The sequence below is a fragment of the Cyprinodon tularosa genome, unplaced genomic scaffold (genome assembly GCF_016077235.1).
Source record: "Cyprinodon tularosa strain WSP-4 unplaced genomic scaffold, ASM1607723v1 ctg481, whole genome shotgun sequence".
NCBI classification, from domain to species: domain Eukaryota; kingdom Metazoa; phylum Chordata; class Actinopteri; order Cyprinodontiformes; family Cyprinodontidae; genus Cyprinodon; species Cyprinodon tularosa.
Window position 1 is genome coordinate 129,402 of NW_024039209.1, and position 24,999 is coordinate 154,400.

At 44.1% G+C, this 24,999-nt stretch overlaps 1 protein-coding gene across 2 annotated transcripts in view; it reads right to left on the bottom strand.

Annotated features, from left to right (window-relative positions):
- The window catches only part of zzef1 (zinc finger, ZZ-type with EF hand domain 1), a 55,390-nt gene that overhangs the window by 12,735 nt on the left and 17,656 nt on the right, over window positions 1-24,999 (bottom strand). The window contains exons 15-51 of one of the 2 annotated variants that reach the window (XM_038302074.1): window positions 24,588-24,805; window positions 24,344-24,477; window positions 24,093-24,163; window positions 23,894-24,008; window positions 23,641-23,806; window positions 22,952-23,073; window positions 22,751-22,873; window positions 22,507-22,676; window positions 22,343-22,424; window positions 22,052-22,253; window positions 21,751-21,884; window positions 16,158-16,398; window positions 15,976-16,055; window positions 15,801-15,891; window positions 15,270-15,720; window positions 14,857-15,021; window positions 14,664-14,783; window positions 14,361-14,522; window positions 11,966-12,098; window positions 11,717-11,855; window positions 11,328-11,493; window positions 10,982-11,244; window positions 10,121-10,293; window positions 9,933-10,035; window positions 8,087-8,250; window positions 7,533-7,813; window positions 6,330-6,504; window positions 6,126-6,258; window positions 5,819-6,045; window positions 5,423-5,731; window positions 5,227-5,327; window positions 4,815-4,950; window positions 4,364-4,723; window positions 4,127-4,270; window positions 2,760-2,928; window positions 2,582-2,680; window positions 2,342-2,507 (exon numbers count right to left, since the gene is read on the bottom strand). In XM_038302074.1, coding sequence (XP_038158002.1) covers window positions 2,342-2,507; window positions 2,582-2,680; window positions 2,760-2,928; window positions 4,127-4,270; window positions 4,364-4,723; window positions 4,815-4,950; window positions 5,227-5,327; window positions 5,423-5,731; window positions 5,819-6,045; window positions 6,126-6,258; window positions 6,330-6,504; window positions 7,533-7,813; window positions 8,087-8,250; window positions 9,933-10,035; window positions 10,121-10,293; window positions 10,982-11,244; window positions 11,328-11,493; window positions 11,717-11,855; window positions 11,966-12,098; window positions 14,361-14,522; window positions 14,664-14,783; window positions 14,857-15,021; window positions 15,270-15,720; window positions 15,801-15,891; window positions 15,976-16,055; window positions 16,158-16,398; window positions 21,751-21,884; window positions 22,052-22,253; window positions 22,343-22,424; window positions 22,507-22,676; window positions 22,751-22,873; window positions 22,952-23,073; window positions 23,641-23,806; window positions 23,894-24,008; window positions 24,093-24,163; window positions 24,344-24,477; window positions 24,588-24,805 — 6,288 coding nt within the window. Of the gene's footprint in view, window positions 1-2,341; window positions 2,508-2,581; window positions 2,681-2,759; window positions 2,929-4,126; window positions 4,271-4,363; window positions 4,724-4,814; window positions 4,951-5,226; window positions 5,328-5,422; window positions 5,732-5,818; window positions 6,046-6,125; window positions 6,259-6,329; window positions 6,505-7,532; window positions 7,814-8,059; window positions 8,251-9,932; window positions 10,036-10,120; window positions 10,294-10,981; window positions 11,245-11,327; window positions 11,494-11,716; window positions 11,856-11,965; window positions 12,099-14,360; window positions 14,523-14,663; window positions 14,784-14,856; window positions 15,022-15,269; window positions 15,721-15,800; window positions 15,892-15,975; window positions 16,056-16,157; window positions 16,399-21,750; window positions 21,885-22,051; window positions 22,254-22,342; window positions 22,425-22,506; window positions 22,677-22,750; window positions 22,874-22,951; window positions 23,074-23,640; window positions 23,807-23,893; window positions 24,009-24,092; window positions 24,164-24,343; window positions 24,478-24,587; window positions 24,806-24,999 lie in introns of both variants that reach the window. The other variant, XM_038302073.1, reaches the window with a different exon arrangement.

Below are 24,999 nucleotides of genomic sequence, written 5' to 3' on the forward strand. Positions count from 1 at the left end.
ATGTCCATGCAACGTTGAAGAGTCGTGTCAGTTAACACAACCCTACAACATCCAGGACCTTGAGGAACTCCGGGCGGATCTCATCCACCCCTGGGGCCCTGCCACCGAGGAGCTTTTTAACCACCTCGGCGACCTCGCCCACAGAGATTGGAGAGCCCAGTCCAGAGTCCCCAGGCCCAGCTTCCTCAATGGAAGACATGTTGGTGGGATTGAGGAGGTCTTCGAAGTATTCCGCCCACCGACCCACAACGTCCCGAGTCGAGGTCAGCAGCACACCATCCCCACTATAAACAGTGTTGGTGCTACACTGCTTCCCCCTCCCGAGACGCCGGATGGCAGACCAGAATCGCTTCGGAGCCGTACGGAAGTCTTTCTCCATGGCCTCTCCAAACTCCTCCCACACCCGAGTTTTTGCCTCAGCAACCATCCGAGCCGCATGCCGCTTCGCCCGCCGGTACCCATCAGCTGATTCCGGAGTCCCACAGGCCAAAAAGGCCAGATAGGCCTCCTTCTTCAACCTGACAGCATCCCTCACCGGAGGTGTCCACCAACGGGTTCGAGGGTTGCCGCCACGACAGGCACCGACAACCTTGCGGCCGCAGCTCAGATAAGCTGCCTCGACAATGGAGGAACGGAACATGGTCCACTCGGACTCAATGTCCCCCACCTCCCCCGGGATGTGTTCGAAGTTCTGCCGGAGATGGGAGTTAAAGCTCCGCCTAACAGGGGACTCCGCCAGACGTTCCCAGCAGACCCTCACAACACGTTTGGGCCTGCCAGGTCTGACCGGCATCCTCCCCCACCACCGGAGCCAACTCACCACCAGGTAGTGGTCAGTGGAAAGCTCAGCACCTCTCTTCACCCGAGTGTCCAAGACATACGGCCGCAAGTCCGATGAAACGATGACAAAGTCGATCATCGAACTGCGGCCTAGGGTGTCCTGGTGCAATGTGCACATATGGACACCGATATGCTTGAACATGGTGTTCGTTATGGACAATCCATGACGAGCACAGAAGTCCAACAACAGAACACCACTCGAGTTCAGATCAGGGCGGCCATTCCTCCCAACCACGCCCCTCCAGGTCTCACTGTCATTGCCCACGTGAGCGTTGAAGTCTCCCAGCAGAACAAGGGAATCCCCAGGAGGGGCACCCTCCAGTACCCCCTCTAAGGACTCCAAGAAGGGTGGGTAATCTGAACTGTTGTTCAGCCCGTAAGCACAGACAACAGTCAGAACCCGTCCCCCCACCCGTAGGCGGAGGGAGGCTACCCTCTCGTTCACCGGGGTAAACCCCAACGTACAGGCACCGAGATGGGGGGCAACAAGTATGCCCACTCCTGCCCGGCGCCTCTCACTGTGGGCAACTCCAGAGTGGAAGTATGTCCAGCCCCTCTCAAGGAGACTGGTTCCAGAACCAGAACCATGTGTTGAGGTGAGACCGACTATTTCTAGCCGGAACCTCTCAGCCTCACACACTAGCTCCGGCTCTTTCCCCACCAGCGAGGTGACATTCCACGTCCCAAGAGCCAGCTTCTGCAGCCGAGGATCGGACCGCCAGGGTTCCCTCCCCCGGCCGCCACCCAACACACATTGCACCCGACCCCTATGGCCCCTCTCATGGGTGGTGGGCCCATGTAAGGGGGGACCCATGTTTCCTCTTCGGGCTGAGCCCGGCAGGGCCCCATGGGTAAAAGCCCGGCCACCAGGCGCTCGCCATCGTGCCCCCCCTCCAGGCCTGGCTCCAGAGTGGGGCCCCGGTGACCCGCGTCCGGGCGAGGGAACGCTGAATCCAAATATTGTGTTCATCATGGGGGTCTTTGGATGGATGGATGGATGGATGGATGGATGGATGGATGGATGTTAAATGGCAGAGCTCAGTCTGTCTTAGAAGCCAGTGCTTTTCTTCAAGACTGACAATGATTGTTTTCTACTTTCGGTGACTTTAGATCGCCAATGAAATGTAAAATAATAGCAAATATAGGTGATAATATGTTGAAACTCGAGAAGAGATTTTATTCTTAAGAAACAGGTGGAATACAGTTTGTCCGAGTGAAGTTGCCATACGATGATGAAGAAGGGGCGGGGCCCCGAGCAGATCTGGTACCTACACCGACTTTGCATGAGCTCCAACTTTGACCTAGTTTGCACTCATGCAAAATATTAAACACATAGTTTAACTAATCTCTGTTGCCACAACTAAGACGTTTATCAAGGGCTCCATGCAAAGCACCTGTTGAGGTGAGGAGCACCAACTACTGGATGAGGAACTACTGGAAGTCCATTTCCAAATCTGGAAATTAAAAGCTGTTTTATTGGCCGATATAAAAGTGGACTCACGTTTCACACTGACACTGCAGCAGACGGAGCAGCAGGTGGATGGCTTTAAGTCGCTGGCTTCCAGTCTGACGACAGGCCACGCCCACTTGCCACTCCCAGATGTCAGCCAACGGCAGATGGCTGAGCAACCGAACATCAGCTAACATTTGCTTTAGGATCTCAAACCCTGAAGAGAAACGATTAAAATGAGGCTTTAAGATGACTGGTTTAGGAATGTCATCATCAGGTGGGGTCATTTACCCGTCTGGAAGCGCCCTCTGTGGCCCCCCGTCACGGTGAACTTGTATCCCCACTCTGTGTTGCTCATGTCAGACATAAACCTGTAGTAAAGGGTGTCGCCTGAAACAGGAAGGTTGGTCAGGAAGCTAAATTAGAAAACAGGTGATTTAAGGACTGAAGGCCAAACAGCTGTTCTTACCAGGGATCTCAAAATCAGACCACTTCTGAGGAGATCCGCTGAAGTTATGGACGTCCTGGAGGAAGTCGCTGCTGCTGGACATGATGAGCTCGTCACAGCCTTCCTCCGTGTAGCAGCGGGAGTCAAACTTCACGGACAGGTAGATGGCTCCAGGGATGTGCACTTTGTCCTAAAGGTTCAAAACGCCATTAGAATGATTTATCCCAGCTTGACAAATTAAAGAAATTATAAAAAGAATGTTTTTTCCCCCCTTCGGGATGATGTGTATCTCAAATTAGAGATTAGAGAAGCAGGTTGCTAATGTAAAACTAAGTGTAATATAAAGGGGTTTAGCTGATGGACAATTAGACTTAATGCAAAGTTCTGCAGTAAAATCGATCAGCATCTTCATAAAGGGAGATGGAAGAGCTTTAAAGTTGCTTCACATGTATTAATCATATCTCTCCTATCCTGGCTTCTCTTCATTGGCTTCCTGTTAAATCAAGAATAGAATTTAAAATCCTCCTTCTCACATATAAAGCCTTAAATGGCCAAGCTCCATCTTATATCAGAGATATGATTGTTCCTTATGTTCCTAACAGAGCACTTCGCTCTCAATCTGCAGGTTTACTAGTGGTTCCCAGAATTTCTAAAAGTAGAATGGGAGGCAGATCTTTTAGTTATCAGGCTCCTCTCCTGTGGAACCAACTACCAGTTTTTCCTCTCCACTGTCGTTATAAGCATGCTTAGCGTGAGGGATTGCCGTCGAGCCAAGTCGATGCAAACTTTGAATCAATTTGACTGGATGATCTGGTTTAACTGTAAAGAGCCTTGAGATGAAATGTGTTGTGAATTGGCGCTTTATAAATAAACTGAATTGAATTAAGAAATGTGACGGTTAGACCCCGTGTCCTGGGTTCATCTCCTGATGCTCCGACTCTTCTTGTTTCACAATCCTGTACAAGCTGATGTTTTTTTATATTGCAAGCGCAACCTATTGCACCAACGTTTTTCCTTCCACTTAACTTTCCATTAAAAAGTTTGTATACGGCCTTCTTAAACAGTTTGCCTTCATATTATTGACATTTTTTGGCCGGTGTTTATAAAAAAAACAGAAAAGAAAAACTTTTAAACATTTTTAAACGGTCCAACATAGAGTTGAATATTATTAAAAAGTAAATTTATAGTTTTAGCTCAGCTCTAAACCATAATCAACATTACCACACAATAAGCAAGTGCCTATAAAGATGTGTCAAGTTTCTTTAAATGTATAAATTCACTTGTCCAGTTAAGAGGCACCAGTTCTCATGTTTTATTTGTTAATCTTACTGTTAGACTCACAATATAGAACTTGTGAAGTTTATATGTCGCCAAAACGATCCACTTACCTCAAAGTTGGTGTTGTTGTCATATGGGTGTTTGGACTCTCTGACCTGTACAGCCATTCCCGGCTCTTCCATGAACTGGCAAGCGGTGAGAGACAGACTGGACAGCATGCTCTGGCTGCAGCCCTTCAGCACCCTCTGCAGAATCTGACCAATGACAGAAATAACCCATCAAAATGATGTTTAAAGCCATCTTGCATCAAACTGGAGCTTCAAACTCCTCTGTGTTTCTTCCATCACCTTCTCCCAGAGGGGTCTCTCCTCCAGCTGCATCAGCATGTCCAAGATGTAAGCCATATGAGAGGCCCCGTTCAGCTCCAGCGCCTCCTCGCTCAGCGGCGCTTCCGCGGGCCAGTCGGCCAGCAGCAAGGCCAGGACGTGGCGGGCGTAAAGTGTGGCGATGGCTTGGTTGACCTTCACCAGGTATTGACGAACTGCCCGGTTGCTGCGGACGTCCAGCTCCTTGTGAAGGAGAGCGGAGCTTTTGGAGCGCCTCTGTTTGGCGTAGCTGAGCTGCAAGTCGCTCTCTGAATTGGTGATGAGCTTTTGGGCCACAACATTGATTTCCTCTGTGGCCTTTTCACAGTGGCTGGGTTTAGACTGGGCGAGTGGATAAGGACACAGGAGAAAAGAGATTTGAAATAATATATTTTGGGGAAAAACAAACAAAAACAAGTTTCAGTCTCCTTACCATGCAGGAAATCACTATCATGTCAGTGTCCACAGCTTTGGTGTTTCTCTCCTCAGAGCGAGGCCTCCTGGAAGGCTGCCATTTCTGAGCCAGAGTCCTGATGCTCTCATCCGTTTTGATCTCTTCTCCATCAAACCTGAAAATAAACGCATGACTATGAGTTGAATTCTGATCCCTTATTTTCGAAAAAGACGTTAGTAAATACATTTTCATTGGTCAATATTTGCATCAAGAGCGAGTGTTTGCATTGAGTTTGAATTGAAGAGAATGTGATCTGCGAAAAAAACGTATGTGTAATATGTATGTGAAATCTGTCCTTCTGTGATAGCAGATTGATTTTATTTAGGTGTATTTCAGTAAATATTTGAGTTTTAAATGAACCAGAGAGGTTAAATATCTCAATGATGCTGACCTCTTCTGCACCTCCAGGAAGAAGGAGTCCGTCCTCTTCATCTGCAGCTCATACATGGCTCGCAGAATCGGCAGGGGAGCATTTAAGGCATCATGGGTGATCTGGATTCAAAAATAAACAAACCAAATGCTCAGATGGGGACGTTCTCAGTCACTTTACTCTGCTGCAAGTCTTTCCACAAGGAGTCGCTCATCACCAGGAAGCAAATCTTCGTCTCCTCATCGAGGCCTTCCAATGGGTCGGGCTTGTTGGTGTCGACCTCGTCTACGCCGCCGCAGGAGTGGTCCGAGTCGTGCTCCTTCTCCTGCTCCCTTTGGTCCCGCTCGGGGTCCTGAGCCATGGAGTGAATCTCCCTTTTGGAAGAGTACAGCATGATGGAGAGGATCTCCAGGTCTCGCAGCAGCCACAGCTTGCTGAAGCCCGTCCCTTTGCTGCACTTCCTGACGAGCAGCTGGGTCAGCCCGGACTGCTGGATGGCCTCGTGTGCGTGCTCCACGCCATGCTTCTACACAGGAGAGCAAAGTGCACCAAGATGAATGTTATATTCAGGCAGAAGAGATAAGACTGGCTATGGATCCTTGGGGGTAGCTACCTTCAGTGTGTTGTAAAGACCTTTGAGGGCCAGAGAAAGCACCCAGGAAGCCTCCACAGCATCAGGAAAGCCGTTATCCTGGTTCGCTTGTAATAAATGACCAATTATGGAGGTGAAATTGGTCAGGTAGCGACTCAGAAGAGTCTTTTGGCAGCTTTGACTCCCTGTCTGAGCTGGGAGACTGGCTGTCGTTGAATCCTGGGACTGGATAAGCTGGTAATCCTTCACTGTAAATGAAGACCCACACAGATTACCAACATGTTTAATCTGAACACAAATAACAGTCAACTGTTAATACCGGACTAACCGGTTTTCCTCTTGCGTGTCTTAACGTCTACCACTGCAGCGTGGTTCTTCTCTGTGAAGTGTTTCAGCAGGATCATGTTATGCTGCTCGTTGGCGTTGTCGATGAACACCGTCTGGGTGCCCACACAGAGGACCTGAAAAGGAAAACTATGGCTTAGCATCGCTCTGCGGCAGAGTGGCGCCTGCAGGGAAGCTGAACACATACCTCAGGGAAGCCCACCAGCACCAGCAGGGTGAAAAGGTTGGTCCGTTTTAGAGTCTGGGGAAGCTGCTGGATGCAGTGGTCAGTGAAGGCAGCGATGACCGTGCTCCACTCAGGACAGGTGTTAAGAGTGTGTAAGATGTCTGCCACGGTGCACGCCCAATCCAGACCGATACGGCTGCAAAACAAGAGCTTCAGTGGTTCTGCAGAGAGCCGCTGCAGGGACACCTCAGTACAACATGAGGTCCAGCTAAGGTCTGGGAACGACTCTAATGGCATTCTAGCATAATGGGTCCAGCAAATGTCACACAGACTAACTGAAAGGAAAAGTCCGGTCATGTTCAGAATTCAAACTTCTAAAAATACTTTAATCATGAAATTATTACATACTGTTCAATAAATCAATGTTTTTAATTAAGAGTAATTTTCAATTGAATGTCCTTTACTGGAGGCATCCATGTTTGTCAAAGAACACTACACCGTGACGTTTGTGACGTATCGGCTGTTGATCAAGTCCCAGTGCTGTATCTGGTGTTTGTCACAACGCGCTATTATCCAAGACATCTTGAAAACATTCTTCTTCTAAATGTTGGATACATATTACGTTTTTTTCTCTGGCCAGAAGTTCAATGGCAAATCCTCCCTCTTCAAGTTGGCAATCCAACGATGAACCCGTCTGTGGAGGATCAGGAATCAGAAAGGTGAAATAATTCTTTTTTTTTTTTTTTACTTTTACACGATGTATTCCAGCATCCAGCTGCCATGCACGTAGGCATTGTCAGTTTCACTATAGCTCTGGTGAATTTCAATGGTGAAGTCCTCTGGAAATCTTCAATAATTGTTGTTGATTGCAGATGTGTCTAGTAGTTCCCATTGATTTTGCTTATAAAGCCGGGAGAATGGCGCTAGGCTTACCGCACCGTGACGTTCTTGCTGGAAGATGGCAGGAGGGAGGGGCTACTATATTTGGGCAAAAATGGCCGCTCCGAAACTCGGTGATAGCAATGAAAATTATTGTTTTTATTTTTTTACTTATTAATGCTAAATTTATTAAATCACCGCAAACTTAGTTTCAGGTATAGATAAAGATCCTTTGATTATTTCCTGCTGACCGGACTTTTCCTTTAAAGCAGATGAACAGAAGCTTCAAACATCAGCATCTTAAACATGATTCCACGCATTAACTCCGTGTTTGAGGACAGTTACCTGTCTAGACAGACCGCCCCGAGGCTGAACAGCAGCTGGGTGGTCTTCCAGCCCTGAGTGTCTGAACAAGCGCCGTCTCCTTGTGTCAGCAGCTCGTATTTGTCCGCCAGCGCCTCTGTGACGGCGCCGTCTGCTTCTGCCGGAGCGATTCGAAGTAGCAGCTGACCCAGGAGGCCGAGGGAGAGATGGTAGGTCTCGTTCAGAGAGCCGGCGTTGGAGATAACTGCTCTGAAAAGGTGCGGCAGGATGGAGCTCAGGCTGGACAGACTGAGGCTGCTGTCCTGGGGTCACAAGAGGGAAGATTTGAGTAACGAAAGCAAAAAGGAAAATAAAAATAATAGTAAAAAAAAAAAACAACAGTTATAATCACTATTGATGATAAAATGTGTGATGTTTTTTTTTAATGGGCTTCCAGGAGGATCATTCTTTAAAAAATCCTTACTATTAGTTAATCCGCAGGAGGAAAAGGTAAATCAGTTCAATCTACTGTTATTTTCAGCGCCCTTACATATGAACTGGATATAAACCCTGTAAAAGCCTTTAGCTTGACATACTGGCTTTGCTGATGGGAGCATGGCTGCCAGCAGTCCTACGATCCTCTCTCTGGAGCACTCAGAAAACACGTGCTCCTGCAGGGGAACCTGCGGCAGCCTCTCATCCGTCTCCTTGACAACATCTGATGCCGGGGAGTTGAGTGTCCCTGGTCCTGATCCTGACGCTGAGGAAGTAGGTAAGGAATAGGGCCGGGCAGTTAATTACACGTGGAATATAATCGCAATTTAACAAAACACAATTTCCAAATCGCATTGTCTCTCAATTTTTAATCACCCTATACTTAACAAGTAGTAAGACATGACATTTCTCACTTTACCCCTCTAGTTGGCGGTAAAAGTCTTAAAGTGGGTTTGTGGGCACAGAGAAAGGTAGAGAGAGTTGCAGCTAGCTCACAGATCCATGCAGGTCGGAGAAAGCACTTTTTAACAGTAAAATTCTGCAACAATGGACTCTGGGTAAGCAAGATTTTAAAAACTGAAAGACTGAAGTGAAACATCTAGAAGCTTGGGGTTAGTGCAAAGGCGTAACTCTCTGAAGGACTGCTGTGAACATATCCCCACCATCTAGGCCTGGTGGGGACAGTCCCCACTAATATTATTTTTCCCCTTTCCGCTCATTTACTTTAGCCAAAGCTAACAGAGGTTGGGTGCAGCTAACTGTTCAGAGTGTTTTGAGTCTGTTTTTTTCCCCTCTCTTGCGCTGCTCACATGTCCCGCCTCTCGGTGTAACATCATCGGATTGGTCGCTTTGAGACATCTGATTTGCAGTCAAATTTCGCTGTGTACGTAGTAGCTACGTGGCTGAAGAGAGACATATAACAGCACTCAGTGATTATTAACCGGCAGCTAGTTCTATGTATGTTTAAGTAAAAGTTAAAAGATGGGTTGGTTAAAAAAAAATCGAGATGCCACCGAGATGTTTATTAGACATACGGAGCTTTTTCAGCTAAAAATGACAACAGATTGTAAGTTTATACAAGTTAGTGTTATAACGCAAGAAGCTTGAGAAAACATAGTTTGTTTTTCTTTACCAGTTAAAAAAAGCTTGGCTTCTCAGGACCATGACTCCCAGAGATAGATTTAAATTAACATGTTTTCTCATTGAACAGACAATATCAGACTGCAGAGCTTCTACATATCTTGAATGTTTGTTTCTGGCATCATTATATAAGTAAAGAGGTTCATAAATCTTTTTAAACAGAGCACAGAGAGAAGTAGAAAGAGCTGCAGATTTAAAGGTGAAACAGATTTACTGCGATATGCAACATGCAATAAAATATATCTTAGCAGAAATATGCTATGCTGTAATTAAAATGCTGCATATCCATATTTTTCTGGATGGAACTGAGATTGTACTTCTAGAGATGCATGATATATAAATTTTGGCATTGGAATCAGCTGTTATTCATTATTTGGGGCCCTTTATATGTAATGCACTAAAAGGCATCTCTCTAACTGTATAAATATCAGTGTATTATGGTTCTCTTATGTTCTCAACAATTGGAAAGCATTCAATAAATATATGTTTGAGCTCATTTTTTGGGAAAATATAAAAACCTAATGAAAGCGTTCTGTTGGAGTAACTGTAGGTCTATCAGCCACCACCTGAGTGTCCCCACCAACTTTCATCACAGAGTTACATCCTTTGGGTTAGTGCAAAGGAAAATCGAATCAAAATCGCAACACTGGTTCAAAATAATCACAATCATGATTTTTGACAAAATCGGCCTAGTAAGAAAAATATAAAGAGGGATTAATGAAGAAACTGTGCAGCGAGGAGCCCTTCCCAGGCCATCTAAGGACCTACATCGAACTAGAGCAGAAAGAGGGTCCTGGCTGACAATACCTGAGTCTAAGGTGTCCTGAGCAACCAGCTGCTTTTTATCTCCATCTGGTTGCATGGGTAGGTCAGGAGGAATACTCAGCTCCTCTGCAGTTTTGTCCTTTAGCTGGGGATGAAAAAACCGATAAGATTAACAAACTACACTGTGTTTTAATCTTCATACGGCTGCACACCGTCTGGTTATTCCTGACCTTTTCCTTAGGAGACGAGGGAGAGCAGACTGCTGCGGTGCTGCCTGGAAGCGAGGAGGCATCTGTGGCTGAACTCAGCTCCTGGGAGGTCTGAGGAGATGCCGGACCCAGCTCGCTCTCTGACACCGATTCATTAGAGGACAGCAGAGCAAGCAAGTTGGAGGAGCGGAGGCCTTAGCATGGGACAGGGGGAGAAATTAAACATTCGCTTTTGCTGAGAAGTGTGATGATGATTCTTTAGAGCAATGCTCTTGGTTTGAAAAGCTGTTACTAAATGCTAATAGCCGACATAGCCCCATCTCTCTATCCTCTCTTTAATCCATATTCCACTCCTTCCATTCACCCCATCCCTCTGATTCCCTTCATCTTTCTTTTATTCTCTCATTTCTTTAATCCTTCCTTCCCTCTAAACCATTTCCTCCACCTCCTTTCTTTCTGATCCTCTTATTCTTGTATTCTTTAAATCCTTACTTCTGCCCTCACTTTATTTTCTCCTGTTCTTCCTCTTTTTGTCCTTCCACATATTTCCCTGTTATCTTTTTTTTTTCTATTTTTTCCCTCCTTAAGTTCTTTTAATGTTTCTGTCCAGATTTCACTGAAATCAAGAAAGTTGTTGCTGGAGGTTGCCATGTGTTCTCCAATCTGACCACTAGATGTCGCCAACTGTTAGTTACATAACTCCACTTTTCATTCAGATGCAAAAGCGTCACTTTATTCCTTCACTGGGGAAACACACGCCCGGACTCCCAAACCATAGAGAGTGCTCCCTTAAAACAAATGTTGCAGACAAAACATTGCCTTCTGGTGGTCCAGGCATGCAGAACAAGTATAGAACAAAATAATAAAGCTTATTGTCTGTACCTTTGCCCGTCTGACCTTTGAGCAGGCAGTCGGTGATAAGTTGGGAGCATTGAGTCTGCAGCGTTGAAGCCAGCTCCAGGGCTCTGCCGTCCAAACATTCTCCCTCCACTTGCCTCTCACTGCTCAGCTCAGACGTATACAGAGACAAAGCGGAAAACAGGAGCCAGGAGTAGTTGTGGATGTAAGGCTGGATGAGGCGATGGCGGTCGCTGATCCGTATGGTCACCATAGGATACACGGTGATGCGATGGGTGGGCAAGTGGCTAAAAATCAGAGGAAAAAAGAATGAAAAACTGCAACGAGAAGTAAAACTGAAGCATCTTTAGGAGGGATTTTAACCAGCTACCTGTCAGGATATTTCTTTGCATTGTAGCAACCGAAGCACAAGTCAAAGTCCTCACAGACGTTACAGTTTATCCTGCTGCCAACAATCAGGCCCTGGCAGTGATCACAGGCGTACTCCATGTTGACCATTTCATGATCATCCTCGTGGCCCTCAGGCTTGGCTCCACCTGGTTGCAGCACATTCAAGGTTTCATTATGCCTCCAGAATCAGAAACGCTAAAATATCACAACTATAATACAATATTTTTTATTTATCCACATTTTTCTGAGTTGATTTCAATCCTGCGTCTATCCTCGACTCATTTCACCATCAATCCCTGTATATTTTAATACACTGGACCACATTTACTAAATGTAGCATCGTAGCTGCGTTTGGGTGCAGGGGCTCACTGAGAAAGCAGGTCTTGCAGAGGTCCATATCCATGCACTGCAGACATCTATAACGATGCCAGGGAGCCATCCTCTCACAGCCATCACAGGAGATCACCACATTCAGTAGGTCACAGTAGCGGGCGATGAACATGTGCATCTGAGGGACAAAATTATTTTAACGCAAACACTGGAGAACAGAATTCAAAGGAAAAAAAAGTCTCCCGTGATCGCAGACTGCTCCTTTCAATTCAGCTGGCTTTAAAATACCTTCCTCCTGTCCTCCATGGAGTCCTCTTCATCGATCTTGTCGTACCACTTTTCAAACATGCCATCCATACACTCATCCATCCATTCCTGGTTCTTCTTGTAGTCTGCGATTTCGTCCTCCTCTGTCCACTGACTGACGGGGGATTTTAAAAACAAAAATTAACTCATCAGATGTCATAAAAAAACTGATCAAATCAGACACCAAGTGGTCCATCCACATTTATGCCCATTTATCTAGATAACAGCAGTAAAACGTAGGATTCTGACATATTCTTCCACATTTCACAGCAGGTTTTAAACCAATAAATGAAATCTGCTCCCCAAAGATTTAACTATCATAATTCATATCTGCAATGCTTGGAAGTGTCTGAACCTGATTGTCCTTCACTACATACAGCTTTCACTGCTTCGTAATACTGTTATTCTATTAGGAAATACCCCGAAAATCATTATATTTTGACGCTGTATTGAGTGTCCAAGTTGGTCCCGGTGTAGGTACCAGATCTGCTCGTTCTTATGATGTCAGCATATGGCAAATTCAATGGAACAAACTGTATTGTACGGAAGAGGATTAGGGCCACTGAAAAAAAAAAGTTTAACTGATTTTAAAATTTTATTTCAGTTTAACATGGGAATCTCAGAATTCTGACTTTTTTCTCAGAATTCAGTCACAATTCTGAGAAAAAAGTCAGAATTCTGACTTTAATCTCAGAACTCTGAGAAAAAAGTCAGAAATCTGACTTTTTTCCCATACTATACTGAAATTAAATTTAAAAAATCAGTTAACTTTTTTTTTTCAGTGGCCCTAATCCTCTTCCGTAGTATTGCACCCGTTTCTTAAGAATAAAATCTCTTTTGGAGTTTCAACATATTATCACCAATATTTGCTATTATTTTACATTCCATTGGCGATCTAAAGTAGCTGAAAGTAAAAAACAATCAATTTTGAAGGAAAGCACTGCCTTCTAAGACAGACTGGAAAAACGATCTAGAAATAAGGAAAAAGGGTTTAAAGTAATTCCTTTTCCCCTAATTTGAGTCAGTAAATGAAAGAGTTTGCCAATGGAATGAGTATTTTTACTCTTAAAATAAGAGAATTAGATAATATGCACTTGAAATAACACAATGCAATTGTGTTTTCTTATTTTAAGTGTAAATTGTCTCGTTTCATTGGCAAAATGTCTGTTTTGCCTCCTTAATCCAAGAACAATTGCACTTATTTTAAGAAAAAAATGACTCATCTAGATTTAGATTTTTTTCCAGTGCAGATTGAGCTCTGCCATTTAACAACGTGACCAAAACGTCTCAGCTTATTTTTATTCTTTTTATTAAGATCTGAGTGCAGGGCAGCACAAATGGAACATCGTAAAATATGACTTTCATATAGATTTTAGACTAATAAAACAGTTATTGTACTTGTAGAAAACAAACGGTTGTTGTTGACAGGAACTTAAAAGTAGTGTAGCAGAATATGGCTAATGAACCGCGCTAAAAGAGGCTAATCTATTAGCTACTGAGCACAGCTAGTTACAGCGCTGCCCAGCTCCCCCCCCCCCCCCCCCCCCCCCCCCTTATACCACGGTCTTGCAGTGACTTTGTTCACCATAAACAGATTTTTTTTAGTTTTGTTATCGATCAGGTAAAACTTCATCGGTCACTAGACACGCTAACGCTACACTGGAAAAACGATCTAGAAATAAGTAAAAATGTCCAAAATTAAGTGTATTTACCCTTAATTTGAGCAGGTAAATGAGAAAGTTTGCCAATGGAATGAGGATTATTACTCTTAAAATAAGATAATTAGATAATATGCACTTGAAATAAGACAATGCAATTGTTTTTCCTTATTTTAAGTGTAATTTGTCTTGTTCCATTGGCAAAATGTCTCTTTTACCTCCTCAATCCAAGAGAAATTCAGTTATTTAAAGAAAAAATGACATCTAGATTTCGATTTTTTCCAGTGTACAGATACTCCCGACTAAGCACACTGACGCTGCGTGATGTTATTATCGTTGTTTAGGCAATCACAATGTTTTACATCATGTGGCAACGTTCAGCCAATCATGTAGTGTGACGTCACTGGCATGCACAGGGCCCGAGCAGATTTGGTACCTACAACGGTTTACATAGAACAGGGTCGTGATAAAATCTTGATCCAGGAGGGTCTAAGTGCCAAAATTCAGAGAAAATAATTTATCAACATATTAAAAGCCAAATGATCCATTAGTTCGAGTCAAAGGTCTAAATTTGGCAAATCAAAGATAAAAATTCCTACCTATTATTCTTTTGTGTTTTGGGATTCATTTCTTCTAGCTAACTGGTTTTTTATTAGTGCTCATCTTTACTTCCTGTTCTCCCTGTTCAAGAATGATGTCATCAGACTGCCTTAGATTACCTGATGGCGATGTCGTGAACGCTGATGTTCTCCTGGGACATGGCGAAAAGGAGGTCTGGAAGCTTTATGCTCAGGAAGAGAGGCAGGTCCTGCACCTCCCAGTTCATGTCTAGGAGGTGCAGAAAGCAGCTCTGCACACACGACAGGGCTGGGAGCAGAGCTCTGGGGAGAGAAATCTCAGTCAGCCTACCGCACACTAAGCACTGCTAATCACTGCTAATCACTGCTAATCACTGCAGGTCTTGCTTTTAAAAATTTAAATCTGGTTAAAAACTGGTATATAATTAAAGAGGAACATCTCACTTCTCGTTGAGATCGTTGAAAGCCTGCATGGCCTCCACCAGCATGAGAACCAGCTGGTGGTAAGAGCGTCTGACCTCCTCTCCCAGTTTCTCCCCGCTGTCCGATAACTGAGAGAAATAACTGAAGACAGAAAAGGGATGGATGAGAGTCTGAAATCAGGCCCAGATGTTCACACGTATGGGTTGGAATCTACCTGGTGAAGTCCTTCTGACACGCCAGCAGCTCCTGCAGGAACAGGATGCAGGGAGGCTGGAAGAGGTGCGGCTGCCCCAGAGAACGCAGACACTGCTGAATCGTCTCCAGCACCTTGCACACACTCAGGGCCTGCGCTGTGTTCAGGGCCAGGGTGTGGAGGATGCTGCCGAGAGGAGAGCTTATTATTTGGGGCAGTTTTCCCTCTAAATTCCCAGAATATCCAAAAGATTTTTTTTTTAATCTAAATAGGTACAGTTATAATACAAACACATTCTGATGTTGTTTTCTATTACAAGTTAGAAACTTTAGGGGTTATCAATCGATTTAGAAATAACTGGGAAAAACTGTTGCTCTTAATGTGGCGAAGTAAATCTAAAAAGAAGTGAGTATTTTAAACGATTCAATGTTCACCTTGCTGTAGTGAGAGCCTGATCCTTCATGAAGTTCAGGATGTGTTTCAGGATCGGGTAGCGCTCTTTGACAGAGGGGACAATGTTGGAATCCTCAAGGGAGCGGCAGGAGAGGAGGCGAAGGCGAGAGCGACTGAACGGTGCTTTACGGGGGAAAGTGGAGGGGGAGGCCGGCTCCTTGGGCTGGGAGGGGAGACCCTCTGAGAGCTCGCCATGGCCTCCCCTGTGGTTCTCAGGGTTCGGCTGGTTCTGTCCCTGCCTGGCGTCGTCAGGTAGGCCCGGCTGCGGACCCAGTGAGGTGCTGGGCTGGAAGTCTCCTTCTGACACGGATTTGGAGCGGAGCAGCGGAGAGACGCTGCCCTCTGGCGCTTTAGACGGCTCGCCACCCTGACAGGATCTTCCACACGGGGCAAAACGAAACAGCAAGAGGCTCTTCTCGATGCACATCTCAGCTGACAGAAAAGACAATCAATCAGTGAGCAAACATTCGGTACGGGGCGGAGCCTCAGAATCTAATTATCTGGATCATTACCCAGCGAGTCTATGGTAACCTCTTCCTGACTGCCTTCTTTATCATCATATGTGTTCATTTTGCCGACCAGGTATCGCTGCTTCATCTCCAGCTGAGAGGGAAATAAAAAGCTTTAGTAAAGGGAAATCAGGAGAGTAGATCTGCTACAGACATAAATCCTTGGAGTTTTCCTCACCATCCAGGTTCTGATGCTGTCAGCCAGAAGGTAAACCTGCACAAATTCTTCACACAGAAAGGACTTGCAATCTTGATTAACTATTGGCAGGAAGAGAGAAGAACGACGAATCAGACAGGTGGAAGGATGGAATCCCAACCTATTCCCCCTGAGTGTGAAAGACGATTCCCAGCTAGCATTACCGTATGCCTTCAGCGCCTGGTTGAGGGCCGGCGTGTGGTAAACCATGGCCGCCCAGATGGCGTTCACAGCCTGGTCCACCTTTGATCCCGCCACAATCTCACTGCTCATTGGGTGCTTTCTGCAAGCCTGCACGAGGGTCCGCATTAGCTCTGCTTTGTGGTCTGATGGTTCCTGTGAAGGGTTCCAACGGGCAAAGTCCTCCAGGAAGAACAACATCTCATCTGAACTTGATGCGTCCGACTACAAATCCCAATAAAAAAACAGGGAGGGTTTTACAAAGAAGGGTCAAAAACACAAACCAATCATGGAAAAATGTGTCCTTTTTAATTATGGGATTTCACAGGGTTTTAGGGTTTACCTGAACATAAGTCATTGTTAGAAAAATGCAAATGTCATCATTTTATCTGAACTAAGTTTCAGGCATTTGGCCTTCTAGGAATGATGTGTTGTCTTAACTTGATCGGGGATAGCAAATGTTTCTTCCAGGAAGGGCCTGATCTTATCCAGATATGCTGTTGCAGATGATTGATAACCACCGGCAATAAACCTGCACCCCCTTTTTGAATGTGTAAACTTCTGACCCCTCCTGCTACTCCTTTGAAGTCTGATAATAACGGCAGGGAGCAGAGAGGTCCCAGCAGGGTTGACCACAGACATTTCAGGGAGTCTGTCTGTGTCCTCTCTCCTCGTCTGCAGAAAAGTAACTTGTGTTGTGTCTTGTGTTGGTTGATTTGTAGGACAATAAGGGGTTACTTAACCGGGGTTACCCGGTTACGCCGATCGGAGGTCACTAAAATTAGTGTTGCTTCGGTGTGTAAGTTTGCCAAAAAAATGTCGGACTCCGTAATTTTCTCTGGTCCCCTCCCTGATCTGACCAGTGATGACATGTTTAGCCGCATGTCGTCATTCAACCGCTGGTTGTCTAGGTGGTGTCCTGAAAACAACGTGGGCTACATTAATAATTGGCAATCCTTTTGGGGAAAGCCTGGTCTGATTCGGAGAGACGGCATCCATCCCACTTTGGATGGTGCAGCTCTTCTTTCTAGGAATCTGGCCACATTTATTAGTCCTCCAAAACCCTGACCACCCAGGGTGCAGACCAGGAAGCAGAGTTGTAGTTTAACACACATCTCTGCAGCTTCTCTACTGTTACCCACTCTTTACTCCATCCAGACAGTGTCTTGCCCACGACCAAAATCTAATAAATTAGCAAAGATTTCCAAAGGAGTAAATCATGATAATCTAATTAAAATCAAAATAACTCCAATTGGGGAAAAAGTTAAAACAATTAAATGTGGTCTGTTTAACATAAGATCGCTTTCTTCTAAAAGTCTACTAGTTAATGACTTGATTTGTGATAATCACATTGACTTGTTTTGCCTTACAGAAACCTGGCTGCAGAAAGAGGATTATGTGAGCATAAATGAGGCAACTCCTTCAAGCTATTTAAATTTTCACATCCCCAGAAGTTCTGGGCGAGGAGGAGGAGTAGCAACAATCTTCCAGTCTGACTTACTGATTACTCCAAAAACAATTAATACCTACAACTCTTTTGAACATTTAACCCTTAATTTCCCTGATCCAAATTTCAAGGCAAGAAAACCTCTTCTTTTTGTAACTTTGTATCGTCCACCAGGTCCTTACTCTGAATTTTTAGATGAGTTTTCAGAGTTCCTTTCTGATTTGGTATTAAATACTGACAGGGTCATCATAGTGGGAGATTTTAACATCCATGCTGACATTGAAGGCGATAGCTTAAGAGCAGCCTTTAATGCTATCTTAGACACTATTGGCTTTGTTCAAAATGTGAATAGTCCCACGCATTCTCATCTTCATACTTTGGATCTTGTGCTGACATACGGCATAGAATGTGAAGAAATAACAGTATTTCCTCACAACCCTGTCCTCTCTGACCACTTTCTAATAACCTTCAGGATTACTTTAACAGAGTTCTCCTCCCCCAAAAGAAGGTTCAATTTTAGTAGATCTTTATCAGATAGTGCAGTTATAAATTTTAAAGAATCTGCTTCACTTTCTCTCTCCTCTGTGTCACTGAGCAGTGCTGCAGAGTGCAAAAGCTTAGCTTATTCCCCTTCACAGGTTGATGATTTTGTTGATGGGGTTGCTAGTTCTCTGCGTATTGCCTTAGACAACGCAGCTCCTTTGAAAATGAAAACCGTTAAAAATAGAAAGCTTGCTCCTTGGTTTAATGCAGAGCTGCGTACTTTGAAGCAAAATGCTAGGAAACTGGAGAAAAAAATATCGCTCCACAGGCCTGCGAGAGTCCTTCCTAGTCTGGAAAAATGGTTTACTGCTGTATAAGAGGACCCTTTGTAAAGCAAGAGCAGCATACTTCTCCTCATTAATAGAGGAGAATAAGAATAATCCTAGATTTCTTTTTAATACAGTTGCCAAACTCACCCAGAGCCATAGCTCTGTTGAACCGTCCATTCCACCTGCTCTTAGCAGCAATGATTTTATGGGATTCTTTATAAGATTGATCTTATTAAAAACAAGATCATAAGCACTCCTCTATCCGCGATTGTACCTGAGGTAGTCATGGAATCTGAACCGGGTTTAGACTGCTTTGATCCAGTTGAACTCTCTGAATTAGCAAAATTATTGTCTTCATCTAAGCCTTCAACTTGTATGTTAGATCCAGTTCCAACCAGGTTATTTAAGGAGGTATTCCCTTTGATCTCCTCCTCCATTTTAGATGTGATTAATCTATCTCTGTTACAGGGATATGTACCTAAAGCTTTTAAGGTTGCTGTAATTAAACCTCTGCTTAAGAAACCGTCTCTTGACCCAGATGACTTGGTCAATTATAGACCTATATCCAATCTTCCTTTCTTATCCAAAATTCTTGAGAAAGTAGTTGCCAAACAAGTTTGCGATCACTTCCACCATAATGAACTTTTTGAAGAGTTTCAGTCTGGCTTTAGAGCTCATCATAGCACTGAAACAGCTCTGGTGAAAGTCACTAATGATATTCTCATGGCCTCAGATAATGGACTTGTATCTGTGCTCGTCCTGTTGGATCTTAGTGCTGCATTTGATACAGTTGACCATAATATTCTTTTAGAAAGACTTGAATATTTTGTTGGAATTAAAGGAACAGCACTAGACTGGTTTAAATCTTATCTATCTGATCGAATTCAGTTTGTTCATGTTAATGATAGATCTTCAACACGCTCAAAGGTTACCTGTGGAGTACCACAGGGATCAGTGCTAGGACCAATTCTCTTTACTTTATACATGCTCCCAATTGGTAGAATTATTAGACAGCATGGGATTAATTTCCACTGTTATGCTGATGATACCCAGCTATATCTGTCTATAAATCCAGATGAAGCTAACCCATTACATAGATTACAGGCATGTCTTGAAGACATAAAAACCTGGATGACTCTTAACTTTCTGCTTCTGAATGCAGACAAAACAGAAGTTATAGTCTTTGGACCAGAGTCTCTGAAAAAGAAGCTGATTAGCCAGTCACTTCATTTGGATGGGATTAAACTGATTTCAGATAATAAAGTAAAAAATCTTGGTGTTATTTTTGATCAGGACCTGTCATTTAAATCCCATATCAAAGAGGTTTCTAGAATTTCCTTCTTTCATCTGAGGAACATTGCAAAAATTAGAAATATCCTGTCCAGGGGTGATGCCGAGAAACTAGTCCATGCATTTGTTACTTCAAGGCTGGACTATTGTAATTCTTTACTATCAGGAAGTCCACAAACTGTAGTTAAAAGCCTTCAGCTGATCCAAAATGCTGCAGCCAGAGTTCTAATGAAAATTAAAAAGAGAGATCATATCTCTCCTATCCTGGCTTCTCTTCATTGGCTTCCTGTTAAATCAAGAATAGAATTTAAAATCCTCCTTCTCACATATAAAGCCTTAAATGGCCAAGCTCCATCTTATATCAGAGATCTGATTGTTCCTTATGTTCCTAACAGAGCACTTCGCTCTCAATCTGCAGGTTTACTAGTGGTTCCTAGAATTTCTAAAAGTAGAATGGGAGGCAGATCTTTTAGTTATCAGGCTCCTCTCTTGTGGAACCAACTACCAGTTTTAGTCCGTGAGGCAGACACCCTGTCTACTTTTAAGGCTAGGCTTAAAACTTTCCTTTTTGATAAAGCTTATAGTTAGAGTGGCTCAGGTTATCCTGAGCTATCTCTATAGTTATGCTGCTATAGGCTTAGACTTTTGGAGGACATAGGGACCCCCATTTCATCATTCTGCTTCATTCTCTCTCTGTTCTCCTATTCTGCAGAATCTGTTAGTTCAATCTCTAACCTTCTGCTCTCTCTGCTTTTCCTCAGAGTAGCTTTGCCTCGTCTGTTCCTGTTTGGCTGTGACGTCATCCTGGAAAGAAACATCAGCTGTGCTTTTTCTATCAACACCCTTGTTTATAGATGTTGGAGATCGGCCTGTTTTCCAGTGTGGTCCTGTTTCTCTGACCGTGACTGAGTGGATGTGCTCTCTTCGTCCTCTGACATGGGAGCTGCCTTGGAGCTCGTCTGCCTGGCTGTGTGTTTCCTGGACGGGGCCGCCTTTTAGAGCTGCTTTTTGTATCTCTGCTTCTGTCTCCTTGAACCCCAGTCGGCCTCGGAGGATGGCCGCTCACACTGAGCCTGGTTCTGCTGGAGGTTTCTTCCTGTTAAAAGGGAGTTTTTCCTCTCCACTGTCGCTACAAGCATGCTTAGTGTGGGGGATTGTATTTGAGTCAATGAGTCAATGCAATCAACTGGTTTTCCTTAGATAGAAAACTTTGTATCAATTTGACTGTATGATCTGGTTGAACTGTAAAGTGCCTTGAGATGACATGTGTTGTGAATTTGGCGCTATATAAATAAACTGAATTGAATTGAATTTAATTATTATTGTTTAACCCTAACATCCATTATTTTAAGATGATGGTGAAGCAAACAGAAAAAAACAAATATTTTTCCAGCAACATTTGAAGGAAAGGGGCTTTAAAGGTGATTATTCCTCCTGGACAGTAGGGGGCGTACTCATCTGCTCCACTTTTGGTATATTTGATTTGATTCATGTATTTGAACGGGAAAGCGCAATTAAATAACAAATACAACATGACGTCTTAAAAAAGTACAGATAGTAAAGACATGAGATTAAATAGAAACAAAAACAACAAAACAAAACACTGCAGCAAAGAAAACAGAAACAATCACTACAGCATAAATATGCAGATGTAGTTATAGTGTAATTTTTTCAAATGTTTAGTGAACATCTTATAAGTTATGCGTCTGATTTCCTCCCCTGTGCCTCTAACAGACCGACCGACTAAAGCTGCTCTTCCTCAGAGGAATAACTCTCCTCTTGCAGAGCCTCTGGTCACACACAGTCGTTTCTCTGACTGATGGCCTCGGAGAAAATAGCCAGGGTTAAATTAGGAATTATGTTGTAAATCAAATCTGACCGGAGTAAATAGTTGAATACTTTTTTCCCATGATACACTTCAAATCTAAAAGAAATCCCTTTTAAGCAGACATTATCAAGTAATCGGAACCAATTTGAATCCCTAATTGATGGTTAGTCCATTATTTGTTGACATCCGTTACTCCGTACCTGCTCAGGGGCTGTTCTCGTCGGGTTCCTGTCCCGTGTTTCACACAAGCCGTGTCGCAGGATGGGCTTCCATAAAGGTGAAGCCTGAACGTGTAACATCTTTCCTGGAGGAAGCTCCTTCACACTGCGGATCTCTGGAGAACAGAGAAACCCACCAATCTAACTGAATTTACATCTAAAAGGTCGACATAAAGCTCAAACGCAAAGAAAAATATTCAACAAATTAAATAAAGTTAAAAAATATCTCAGTTTGGAGCTGGATTTAAAATTTAAACCACTACTGTGTTTCTCTTAGGCTCACCGTGGGGGGATTTCAGCGCCAGGGTTCTGGATGCCAGGCGACCCATGAGACGAGCCACCAGCAGCTGCAGGTCTGACATCCAGGAAATGGTGATATCTGGCAGACCCAGCGCCGTCACAGTGAACTTGTAACCCCACTCATTATTGCTGCTATCGGAGTGGAACAAGAACTGCAGCTGACGGCCAGTGTCGAACGTCACCTTCTGCAGGAGCAGAGAGAGATGGGCGGGTTGGAAAAACAAGCGAAGCTGCTTTCTACGTATGGATCGCTGCTTGGCTAAGGGTCTCCTACCTTTGGCCATTTTTCACTTCCAACCTTCATATCGTAGCGCACCTTCCCGCCTCTGGAGTCGGTGAATTCTAGATAGTCATATCTGTAAAGACCAAGCTGAGTTAGAATCCTCATTAAGAGTTATCTAATGCAAACTGAGGAAGTTGCTGCAGTGTGTCGGTGACCTCTTCTCTGTCTCACAGCGTTCATCAAACTCCACCTCGAAGGAGGTTGCACCGGGACAAGCGAAGACGGTGGTCTCATGTCGGCTGTTCTCGTAGTTGTGAGGGGACTCCATGTTCCAGGTCCTGAGCACCACCGGCTTCTGGGGCTGGTGCGAGCTTTCTTGATCCACCTGCGTGTTTTAGTTATGGTGAAAAAGTTTCATAACATAACCGAAGACTGCACCTTCGGCTAAAATCAACTGACCTTAGAGAAGATGTCTCCCGTGTCACTTGACAGTTTTTTGACGAGCTCCACCAGCGAGGAGAAGCTCTTCAGCAGCACACTGTGAGGGATGTCCAAAAAACACAGCTCCAGGAGGAAAATCATCTGCCGGGAGCAGAGCAAGCGTTAGCCAAACATTCCGTTCTGAATTGTGTTCACGGTGCAGATAGGAGGATGTATTACCATCTGTCTGAAGACTGTGGCCAGGATGGAGCTGCCCAGTTTGTCTGTAATTTCACTGCTGGTGAACCTTTCAAGGAGGGAACCCAGCACAGCACTGATACTTCCAAGGAACTGATCCACATCTAGAGAAACACATTCAGCAATTTGAATTTTTCTGAAAGGAAACATCATGAATTTGACCCTTGCTGTACATTAGTGGTGTGCCGATTGATTGGCATGCCAAAATGCACCGACACACCAAATAAAACAGGATATTTATATAAAAGCCATGATGACGAGTCATCGAGGCACACCACAGAAAAAACAGACAGCAGGTAAAGCAGCGTACATTTACACTGTCCTCCATGAGAATGATGTTCAGAAAAAAGCAACTGATTTTATAATCCGGTAAAGGAGCAGCAGTGAAATTTTCTAACTTTTGGGACAATATGGTCTGATAAAGAGTAAATTTATATACATGTTTAAGCCAGAATGATTTGACATTTAAATATGATTTCCCTACGACTTTAAGGATCAAGCAGTCTTACAAAGTGTTGTCCCTTTAATAGACAAATGATCCGTTAATGATCCGTTAAGTATTTTCTAAGTACTTCTTACTTGAGACCATCACATAAAATAAACACAAATAAATTGAAGTTTTTGGCTTTAACAAGAGAAAAGATAAGAGATTAATTGTTGTTGTGGCTCACATTTTAGGAGGATGTCTCTGGCCAGCTCAGAAGCAGCAGCTGTGGAGGTTCCACTGTTGAGCTGCAGGTAGCACCAGGAGAGCAAGCTACCCTGCAGCGCCCAGAACAAGGACAGCAGCACTGTCCTGCTGGCTCCAGTCCTCCCATCCACCATCAGAACCTCACACTGATAGATGGGCAGAAAGTTTGATGGGAAAAGTTTCATTCAAGGCTCCAGCACTTTGAGAACTAAAAGCAAAGAGTGAAAGATCACCTCTCTGGAGGCGACAAGCAGCAGCGTCTCCATGACTAACAGTATGGGGCTGATGTCGAAGTCTGAAGGAGCTCCTTTGGGCGGCAGCAGCAGAAGGCCGCTGGGATCCTGGTTACTGGGAGAAGAAAAAAACATCTATTACTGGTCTGTCACTACCGATGTGGAAACAAAATAGACATGAGTGATTTTAGATATTTACCTGAAATAATTACAAAGAGATTCAAATGTCACCTTCACAGACTCTGGCTGATCGTCCTCACTTATATTTTTCTACAAAACAGCAGATTAGAATCAGGATTAGTAAATTAATTATGCAGATCAGCAAAATCATAAAAATACATGAAAATGGATCAAATATTAATGAATTGATATCAGATTCTATTGTTCTAATAGAATCAGAATTGTCCACGTCTGCATTTAATTTACGGAGAGATGAGGCGTTAACCTCACCATCATGTGAAAGAGTTTGTCCCGCCTGTTGAGTTTATCGGGGAAGAAAACAGCAGCTCCATTCAGAATGGCCTTAACCGCTTCTTTGTGTAAAATCTTCTCCATTGTCGTCTCTCCCTCTGGACCGTCAACAACTGCAACACAAAGATCATGCCTCACTTTACACCGATTTATCTCTTTTATGACAAACACCGGAGAACAGCATGTTCTACTAATGAAAGATGAAAGGTCTGCAGGTCCTTACTGTGACAGAGGTGAGCGTAGAGCTCTGATACGGCCTCAGAGGGACCCGGAGGATCCCTGCTGCTAAACACTGATGGACCTGCTTCTGCAGAGGCTCCTTCCTCTGGGTCTTTACTCCCCTCTGTGTCCTGGGGCTCCGTGGGGTTGGGCAGCATGGGGAAACAGTTCTGCATCAACTGAAGCAGGAGAACTCTGCTTTTCAACACCTCCTCTCCTTCACTGAAACAGAGAAAATCACTGAGCATGTTCTATCACAAGCATGTCTGCAGAGTTCCTCTAACTGGGTCCATTAGAGATGGATCAGCTCTGACTTATTCTTTATTATGTGTCGGATTAGGAGAGGTTGATAGTTTATTTCAGAAGACACAGTCGTTATCAGATTCTAGTTATTAAGGACCGCTGTTAGCTTTGCT